This window comes from Camelina sativa, chromosome 18 (genome assembly GCF_000633955.1).
Source record: "Camelina sativa cultivar DH55 chromosome 18, Cs, whole genome shotgun sequence".
NCBI lineage: Eukaryota > Viridiplantae > Streptophyta > Magnoliopsida > Brassicales > Brassicaceae > Camelina > Camelina sativa.
The window spans coordinates 5,479,551-5,490,193 of NC_025702.1; the positions used below are offsets into that span (position 1 = coordinate 5,479,551).

The following is a 10,643-nucleotide window of genomic DNA, read 5'->3' on the forward strand; positions in this document are numbered from 1 at the left end:
GTTGAGTCAATGCGGAAAAAATTTGCTAAATTGGCTATGACAAAATTGTCAATGTAGAGCCAGTGCGGAGCAAACTCGCTAAATGTGTAGCCAAAGACTCTCGTGCAACCGTCTCCACAGTCCCTACTCCTCCTAATGATCTATGAAAGTCACCTCTAGGCGATAGACTCACGTTCCAGGCATTATCTGCTCTCGTCTTTTGGACTTAAGTTTACTCATAGGTCTCGACCTTGAGTTATGTTGGCTCCTCTTCAGCCTAAGCCCACATGCCATAATATAAAAGCAAGTCTAAAATATTTGTCTCTCGGGTTGCCATCCTACAGCGCACCCCAGATCTTCATCCGAAGTTGATATACCAACCATACCCTCAAGCCACAATGTCTCAGAATATGGCAGTACTAGGTTAACTAAAGTCACCCAAGAGCCATTACGGTCCAACTGTCCTTAGAATAAAACAATTTCTGAACACATCTGAGCCTTATCCCTAATAAGGTTTTCTTCTAGTGGCTCGCGTAAAACAACACAATGTCCTACTAACCACAGATCCCCTCACTGGAATACCTCATGAACACACAAGGATCATCAAAACGCCACAAGGGCCGCAAAAAGGCCAACAAATGTCCTAAACAAGACTGCCACATAGGTCGAATGTCTAAATAGACCGCCATAAAGGCCAAATAAATGTCCTAAACATGACCGAAGATCACTCGTCCCGAAGGACTTTCACTAAGACCACTCTTCCCAAAGGACCATCACAAAGACCACTCATCCCGAAGGACCGTCACGAAGACCACACATCACGAAGGATCGCTGAAACAGGCTACACGTCCCGAAAAACCGTCACGAAGACCATATATCCCAAGGGACCGCCTAAACAGGCAACAATGGCTAAACAGCCCGCCATAAAGGCCATACAATTCACTAAACAGCCCGCCACAAAGGCCGCACAATTGGCTAAACAGCCTTCCACAAAGGCCACACAATCTCTCAAGACCGCCACACATGGACCACAATGACTCAAAAGTCCGCCACAAAGGCGACACAAGCCCCACCAAGAGTCACAACTAATAAAAATGGACAAATTCTAACTCCCATAAATTTTTTTATTTTTAGCACCTTCCATTTCTGGAAACTTTCAACTTTAAGAAACTTCCACCTCAGGAAACTTTCCTCTATTAACCCAACTTCGTGGAAACTCGTATCCCGAAAACCACCTTATCTTGGTACTTAGTCACACAACCAACCACCCCTAAGCGACCAAGTAACAAGAGAGATGGGCTGGAAAACTCCATTCCCGCTCCAGCCACGGACTACAGCTGGGACCAGGCTAGACAAGCTCGAGTCGCGGCTTGCTTCTCGAACCACTTCTTAAACCTTGCCTTCATCCTCGCTTCTGGCTCCCAAGTCTGCTCCTCAACACCATCATAGTTCCAAAAGACTATTATCAAAGGAAACTTCTTCTTCTTAAGTTTCTTAACTCTCCTCTCGAGAACCCTCACCGGTCTCGCCTCCAAAGTCATGTTGGGCCGAAGATCCTCGGGTATCTTAGCCAACAACTGATCATCCTCGCGAAGACACTTCTGCAACATAAACACATGGAAGACCTTGTGGAACGTAAGCATAACCTCATGCAACTCCAGCCTATATGCCACCGGTCCCACCTGCTCAATCACCGTAAACGGAACCATATACCTTGGACTCAACTTAGTCTCAGTCAATGACCTGTTCGGACCCCGCTACATGGCCATCTTGAGGTACACTCTATCTCCCATCTGAAACTCAAGATCTCTCTTCCTCTTATCGGTATAACTCCTTTGCCGAACCTGAGCTTCCTTCATGTTCAGCTCAGAACCCGAATCTTCTCCGAGGTCTCCTGAACAAAACTCGCCCCGTACATGCTCCTCTCCCCCTTCTGAGTCCATCATAACGGTGTAAGTCATTGCCTCTCTTACAACGCCTCATAAGGAGCCATCCCAATACTTGCTTGGTAGCTGTTGTTGTAAGTAAACTCTACCAAGCTCAGGTGATCCGCCCAATGGCCACCCCAATCCAACACACACATCCTCAAAAAATCCTCCAGCATCAAGATCGTCCTCTCTGACTTCCTATTTGTCTGGGGATGATAAGTTGTACTCATATGCACCTTAGTGCCCATCTCTGCCTGAAATGCCCTCCAAAACATCGAAGAGAACTTGGAATCCTGATCAGAGAATATACGTTGACACCCCATGCAACCTGACTATCTCCTTCACATACTTAATGGCTAGAAAATGGCTAGAAAATTTGCCGACTTAGTCAACCGGTTCACATGACCCAAATCGCATCAAAGGTCTGAGACACTGGCAATCATACCACGAAATCTATCGTGATCATGTCCCACTTCCACTATGGAATGGGAAGACTCTTCAGCAAGCCGCCTGAAACCTGATGCTCAGCATTCACTAGCTAGCAAACATCACACCTCGCGACCCAACTAGCTACATCCTTCTTCATCCTGACCTAGTGATAGTACCGCTTGAGGTCATGCTACATCTTGGTCACTCCTGGATGAGTAGAGATCATGCTCACATGAAATTTTCTCAGGATCTCGTGCCTCAACTCCTCATCCTTGGGCATACAAATACGACCGTGCACAAGTATTGTACCATTGGCAGAGATCTGATGCTCAAAACCAGCAACTCTAGTGGCATTCACCAGCCCCACATCTTTCTCCTGAGCCAACCACACTCTGCTCAGAAGATCTGCTCTATCAGCCGCCTCCAAACCCCAACAGCTCCTGAGAAATAGCACATAACCTCCATGCACTAATCTCTCCTACCAAAAGTCTCCATGTCCTGCTCCTCAGCAAAAGCCGCCCACTTGAGACTCAGAGCATCTGCAACAAAGTTAGCCTTACCAAGGTGGTAGGCTATCTCCAGATCATAATCCGTCACCAGCTCCATAAACCCCCTCTGCCTCAAATTCAGCTCACACTGAGTGAATATATACTTTAGGCTCTTATGATCTTTAAACACCTGCACATTTGTACTATAGAGATAAGATCTCCAAATCTTCAAGGCAAAAACTACCGCAACCATCTCGAAATCATGAGTAGGATAATTGTCCTTATGCTTACACAACTGCCGCGAAGTGTAGGTAATAACCTTCCCATGATGCATCAGCACACGCCCCAAACCAGCTTTGAATGCATCAATATAAACCATATAGGGCTCTACCTGCTCTGGCAATGTAAACACTGGCGTAGTAGTCAGCATCTCCTTCAGGCTTGCGAAACCCTCCTCGCACTCAAGTGACAAAACAAAAGCAACATCCTTCCTTGTCAACTTAGTCATCGGTCATGCTCTGTTCGCAAACCTCTGCACAAACCTCCTGTAGTAACCTGCCAACCTAAGAAAAATCTTGATCTTTGTGGCATTATACGGTCTAGGCCAATCCATGATGGCGTAAATCTTTTCCGGATCTACAGAAACTGCTCTTGCAGACACAATGTGACCCAAAAATCCCATCTCTCGCTGCCAAAAACTACACTTGTTCAACTTAGCAAACAACCTATGCTCCTGCAGCTTCTACATAACTGCTCTCAAATGTACTGCATGCTCCTGAGAACTCTTAGAATAAACCAGGATATCGTCGATGAAAATGGTGACAGACATCCAAAAACTCCTGAAACCCGCTATTCATCAATCCCACCTTCCTTAATGGGCTTCACGTCCTCACACTAGGCCCGTAAACCCATCCATATCCAACGGTCGGTTTGCTACGTCTGAGAGGTTTTAAAAACTTTTTACCATCCCTACAAATCACCACATGATCTTTCCTTTTGTTTTGTCCTCACTTGAACAGTTCCGACAGTCACTTCCCAGAAGGTCACCCATCATGAGACTACTCCAGCTCAAGCACGCTTAACTCTGGAGTTCTCTCAGGACCCTTGACCGAAAAGATAAGTGCATTTTGGTGATATAGGTGGCCAAATCAATTAATTTAAACCTCTTCGCAAATCTCTGAAACCGGGTGTAATAATTCACCCCCACTAACAGATCGCAATGTCCTCGTTGTGCACCAAGACTGTCACCCCCGACGGTGTGAGCTCACTCGACTCCACACTCGTTAGGTTTCGGCTTTGATACCACTTGTAAATCCTTGACCGACACCACTTAGTGGGCCCTATGTCCACCTTCAGTCCATGGGCCCACTTTACTAAATGGGCCTCACGTCCTCTCACTAGGCCCATGATCCCATCCATATCCGACAGTTGGTTTGCTACGTCCGGGAGGCTTTAAAGACTTGTTACTTTCCCTACAAAACACCACATGATCTTTTCTTGTGTTTTGTCCTCACTCGCACAGTTCCGACGGTCATTTACCAGAAGGTCACCGATCCTAAAACTAATCCAGCTCAAGCACGTTTAACTCTAGAGTGCTCTTAAGCCCCTTGACTGAAAAGATAATTGCATTTTTGTGACATAGGTGGCCAAATCAATTATTTTAAACCTCTTCGCATGTCCCTGAAACTGGGATATCACAATTCATCATGATTCCGCAACGCCTGTACCTATCAATATGTGAGTAAATCTATTCATTGTACTTCACATATGTGTTAGAGATTGTTGGTTAAATTGTTCGATTCTTCAATCTGTGATCTCTTGATTCATGTAAATTAGTTTGTTTCAGACTTGAAGTATTGCCTTTAAACTATGTATATTGATTATTTAGATGAATAAATTGGTGATTATTGTTTGTGTTTGTGCTCTGAATCTCAAGAAGCTTCTATGTGTTGAATCACTTCTCTCATGAACTAATTCTTCTATATATGTTTGATTATTTTAGGATACAGAGAATTGGTCTTTGACCGATCCTTTGTCCTCTTATGGAAGAGGATGTGAGCGCCCTGGACGAAGATATATCAACTTTATCCATGGAGATGGACTCAATGACATTGTTATTACATGTGCGATTGATTCATGATCATGGCTTTTTTTGTGTGGGTGGTCTTGCACATACTATTATTTGTTAGTATCTTCTGCTCTTTTTCGTTTTCATCTATGGTCTAAGATTTATAGTTCTTACTTTCATCTTGTTTTTGGACCAAATGTGACTCTTTAAGAAACGATTGTGTTATTTTGTGTGTATTGGTTTAATTTATAGCATTCTGTTGATGGACAAAATTGAATTATGTAAGGGTTTTCTGGATAGCTCTAACGCTCTATTTCTTCCATGGAATGTCTAATCTTAGTAGGCTTGAAAACAATAGTATAATTCTCTAGCTTATTGTTATATATGTAGTATCTCTTATGTTTAGAGTATTGGATTTGTTTGAAGTGTTCTTAACGACCTTTAATCTGTCTTTCCTTTTTGTTTAATCTCTCTGGTTTTTTAGAATTCCTTCTTCTGTTCTTGCAACTTGAAACACCAATACCTAACATCCAACACTCCTTGAAAATTCAGGAAGGATTTTACGAAATTCAGGAAAGCTTTATTGAACTTCAAGATGACCTTCAAGGATGAATAATCAAGAGAACACTAAATAATTTTGGCTTCTTATTTTTTTTTTCCTTTGTTGTATTTTGGTATTTAGTTTGCTACTAGTTTCAGGACTGAGTAAATTTTTTCATAATTTCTTAATTCTTGATTGTATTTCAACATGTTAGTAACTTACATCTCTGATTTTTTGAACAAAATATAGTTCAGCTCTTGCATCAGATTGCTCAGATAATTCACTTACTAATAAAGCGCCACAAAGACATCGTTTCAATAGGTTTTGGCTAAAACAAATAAAGAAAATTGAAAGATGAGATGATGAAGCAATTACAATTGTGCAACCACATTTCTCCATATGATTTTCATTTTTTTTTGTAGTAATACTGAATTTTTATGTATATTCCTTGTTTTGTAAATTCAAATTTATTTTCATAAAATCATTATTCATGGATGTTTTCTTTCTCAACTTTTGTAGAATCCTTTCTCATGTTTTTGAAACTTAGAAAACCATCACCCAACATTCCTTTAAAATTTTGGAAGGATTCCACAAAATTCAGGCAAGCTTTCTTAAACTTCATGATAACTTTCATACAAAAATTGAATTTTAGGATGACCTTCATAAAAATTCTAGATATTGGTAAACATCAGATATGTACAAAAAATGATATCATTACTCTTCACTTATAGAGTAATCTTTACATATTCAGCCAAAACATTAAAAAAGAGAGTTAGAAACACATTTCTTTCAATTTTGGAACTGTTAGATAATGTTTACGAAGGAAACCTTAAACTTCAGGATAACCTTCATAAAATATTTATGAAGACAGAAAATCAAATTATTACTCTCCTATATCTAGATAAAATATCAAAAAATGCACAAAAAAAATCACCTCTCACTAAAAAAAGAGTATGTGATACATTAAGACAAAAAATAAACTAAAAAATCAAAAACTCATTTTTATTTAGATTTAGGAAGAAATTCATAATGTTTAGGAATACATCTTTATAATTTAGGAAGGTGTTCATAAAAATTCAGAAATCCCAAAAATGGTGATTACCTAACCAGAAGATCTTCCCTTATTGTACTCTGCCTCTTCAACACTACTACCAAACTTCGACGACGAAGTACAAGTCAAAAAGCACATTACCATGATGCACCAAGATTAAGAGGAAAAATAAATGAGTAATCAGTGTGAACATGTCCACCGAATCTGTCACGGGACTTCAACACCATAACCTTAACATATAGAAAACCACACTATGAGAAATAGATGATGTAAAAAAAACATTAATCAAAGCTGCAATTTTGTTCTGAAAGAGGTCATTAAACAATTCTCATGACAATAGTAGAGAACATTAGAGATTACAATTGCAGTGTTTGTGTATAAATTACATACCTGAAAGGAAGCATCTTGAAGAGTGCGAGCAGCTGAGATTCCACCAAAACCACCTCTGCTGAAAATCACCAATGGGGACCTTGTCTTCACCGTTTCGCTAGCTGAAAAGTAATTAGCTGTCACACAGACAACAAACAAAAATCAACGACCGTTCAAATCCAATAAACTAACAACTAAAATTATACTCTGACCAACCGTGAAAGATTTCTTACTCTGCTCTGTTGACCAGAAGATGCTCCTCCTCATCTGTCTCTGTTTCGTTTCTTCACTTTACTCGCAGTTGTATGAAGTCAAAGATCTATGAAGCTTGTTGCCTTGGACAGGAGCATCACCGTTGAGCATCGTCAGATCCAGATACATTGATGGCCTCAGAACGACCATTGTTGTCGATCTCGATCTGTAACTGGACATATTCATCAACATCGAGGTTTCGAAAATTCTTAGATTTGATGGAGGATTGGTGATTGAAGAGTTTGTCTCCATCGTTAGACCTTACTAGAGAAAATGGATCACGAGGACGAAGACTATGGAGACAGAAAATAAAAGAGGCCAAGAACGAAATTGCAAATACGTCACTAATTTTGGTATTTTTGTAATATAATTATATAAAACAATAATAATCTAAATATTCATAAATGCTATTTTTGAAAAATTTGAGCGTGTCTACTAGTGTTGGCAGAAAAACTTAGAATGGTGCTATCTAAGGATACATAACACTGTTGTTTATTTAATTTATGACAAGTTAGAACAAGTTCATACTGCCGTGGAAGTCTTAGTGGGTCAAGGCTTTATTAGGCCTTTAGGTTAAACAAATCTAAAACGGTGGCCCAATATAATTAAGTTACAATCCGAACTCGGACCGAAGTCCATTTTACCAAGGCCTCTTAGCCCATTTGATAATTCTGCTTAACCTAAATTCTACCCAATACCGCTTTTATCGATTCAGTTCCGGTACGGTTCCTCGGTACGGATATTATGGCCAGGACTAGTTACTATCAAGCCGATGATTGATTACACATTAGTATAATTTATATGCTGTGTCGTGTAATGAACACTAGTTGATACGATACAACTACTACTCACTCACTCACACGGTCTCACAAGTGATCGATCACATATAAATTCCCGATTTTGCCCTCAAATGTTTCGTAATATTACCTTTTCGTACCCACACTGCCTCGGAAAATTCGCTCTCACTCTTCCAGCTGGAATCCAAAGCACAGACAGACAAAGGAGACAAAAGCTTCTCTCTTTCTCTCTCATTTCTGCAATTTAATGTCTCTTTGGATGATTTTACTAATCTGAAGAAGCAAAAAAGTTGAAAGATCTTTGGATAATTTAGCGATGAAATCTTCGACGCGGCTTGACTCAGTTGCTTTTCAGCTCACTCCCACTCGAACCCGGTAAATTAATTTCTTTTATTGATCCAAAATGTTAGTTTCTTTTGAAATTGCTGTATGGAAGTCGAAAGATTGCATTTTTTTTTTCTGGGTTCGTTGATGATTTGATAGGATCAGGAGTCGTTAAATTGTTGAACTTTTGTGTTAGTTTTGTGTGAAATTGTTTTATGAAATGTCGAAAGATTACATTTTTAGGTTCTTTGATAATTATCAAAAGTCGTCAAAATGTTGAGTTTTGTCTTGCTTTTGTGAATGAGTTGTTGTGTAGAAGTCGAAAGGTTGCATTTTTGTGTTCCTTGATAAGATCAAAACTCGTCAAAGTGTTAAGAAATGTTTATTAGTTTTGTGAGAAATTGCTATGTGGAAATCTGAAAGTATTTTTTGGTTTACTTATTAATAAGAAGATCAAAGTCGTTGAATTTTGTAGGTTTGTTACCAAAATTACAACCAAAAATTTAGTCTTTTTCTTTGCATTAATTAGGTTGGTAACAGCTAATGGTAGACTGATTTCTCTCTTGAGTTTTACATAAGCTGAATTGTTATGTTTATTTGGTTTCAGGTGTGATCTGTTGGTAACAGCTAATGGAAAGACCGAGAAAATAGCTACAGGGTTGCTTGATCCTTTCCTTGCTCATTTAAAGACTGCAAAAGATCAATTAGAAAAAGGTGGCTACTCGATTATTCTCAAGCCTGAAGCTAGTGACAATGCAGCTTGGTTTACTAAAGGAACAATTGAAAGGTCTCTATCATCTAAATTAGTGGTCTTTCTGTGGATATTCTTGTGTTGGGATTTTGGGCACTTTGAGATGAGTGTGTTTTCTTCTTTTGTTCTTGTTTAGGTTTGTTCGATTTGTGAGCACTCCGGAAGTCATAGAACGCGTTTACACTTTAGAAACTGAGATCATACAGATCGAGGAAGCTATTAAAATTCAGAACAACTGTGATACGGCACTGACTGTTGTAAGTATACTGTGGTTTTTGAATACTTTGTTTGGTGTATTCTTAGAAGTGTTTAATTAATTTTGTTTGAACAGGTGGGAGGTAATCAGAGAGGAAAAAAAGCAGATAGCATGGAAGGTACGCTAAAGCTTTAGATTTAAGCATATTACACTATCTCAAGTCATAAAATCAAAACTGTATCCCTCGTGGCTCTTGATTTTTCAATTTCATAAATATGTGAAAATATGAATCAGGTAACAGGCCTTTGCTACAGCTCAACGAGGAGAAAGCTATTGTTCTATACGAGGTTAATATAAGTGAAATGGTTTCTATGAGGGTTTTCTTCCATTCTTTCTCCTTTTGGAACAAACAACTTATATCATCTTCTTTCATATATAATAGCCTGATTCACATCCGACGCAAGCAACTCGGTCTACTGCATCAGATGAAAACTCTAGGTATACACCCTTTTTCATGAGAGATAATTGTTTTCATTGTGTGTAAGAAAGAGAGTAGATAAATATTTGATTGGTAATATGTGGAATTGTTATCAGAGCTCAAGTTCTGAAAGTTCTGGAGACGCGGAAGATAATGTTGCAGAAAGAACAAGGAATGGCCTTTGCACGTGCTGTGGCAGCTGGTTTTGAGGCTGATGATATGATCCCTCTAATATCTTTCGCCAAAACTTTTGGAGCCACTCGTTTGATGTGAGTAGATTATATTATAGTAGCCATTAAAATGTTCAAATTTGAAAGAATATTACCATAGACTTAGTTCCCATATATGACTTCAACAATGTTACAGGGATGCATGTTTGAAATTCATCGACTTGTGGAAGAAAAAGCATGAAACTGGCCAGTGGGTTGAAATTGAAGCAACAGAAGTAATAGCAACACAGCCAAACATCTCTGCAATGAACGAATCAGGGATTATATTCGCAAATGGTGCTAATATGCCTGGGACACCTGAAAATAGCGGTAAGATGATCCTTTATGAGTCATAGTAGCTGAGAGTTGAATATCTTTTCTTGCATTATTTGGCATTGCTTTCGCAGAATTGATATTTATTTCATGATACTTCTTGTATCCAGATGCAAAGTCTCCTACAGATAATAAACCAAATGGAAATCATGAATATGTGCAAGGGCAGCACCCACAACCGATGTATGCACACTGGCCAGTTCACTCGCCACCAGGTACCTTTCCTGNTCTAATATCTTTCGCCAAAACTTTTGGAGCCACTCGTTTGATGTGAGTAGATTATATTATAGTAGCCATTAAAATGTTCAAATTTGAAAGAATATTACCATAGACTTAGTTCCCATATATGACTTCAACAATGTTACAGGGATGCATGTTTGAAATTCATCGACTTGTGGAAGAAAAAGCATGAAACTGGCCAGTGGGTTGAAATTGAAGCAACAGAAGTAA

General features: G+C 39.3%; 1 protein-coding gene and 1 long non-coding RNA gene across 2 annotated transcripts in view; both read left to right on the plus strand.

Annotated features, from left to right (window-relative positions):
* The window catches only part of LOC104763157, a 7,766-nt gene continuing 5,181 nt past the window's right edge, over positions 8,059-10,643 (plus strand). The window contains exons 1-10 of the mRNA XM_010486566.2: positions 8,059-8,277; positions 8,834-9,013; positions 9,114-9,234; positions 9,309-9,351; positions 9,468-9,520; positions 9,616-9,671; positions 9,768-9,920; positions 10,018-10,190; positions 10,304-10,463; positions 10,561-10,639. Of these exons, the coding sequence (XP_010484868.1) occupies positions 8,219-8,277; positions 8,834-9,013; positions 9,114-9,234; positions 9,309-9,351; positions 9,468-9,520; positions 9,616-9,671; positions 9,768-9,920; positions 10,018-10,190; positions 10,304-10,463; positions 10,561-10,639 (1,077 nt within the window). The 5' untranslated portion in view covers positions 8,059-8,218. The remainder of the gene's footprint in view (positions 8,278-8,833; positions 9,014-9,113; positions 9,235-9,308; positions 9,352-9,467; positions 9,521-9,615; positions 9,672-9,767; positions 9,921-10,017; positions 10,191-10,303; positions 10,464-10,560; positions 10,640-10,643) is intronic.
* LOC109130635 lies at positions 10,422-10,640 on the plus strand. The gene is made up of 2 exons (XR_002036593.1): positions 10,422-10,463; positions 10,561-10,640. It is a non-coding gene; the product is annotated as an uncharacterized LOC109130635 (long non-coding RNA).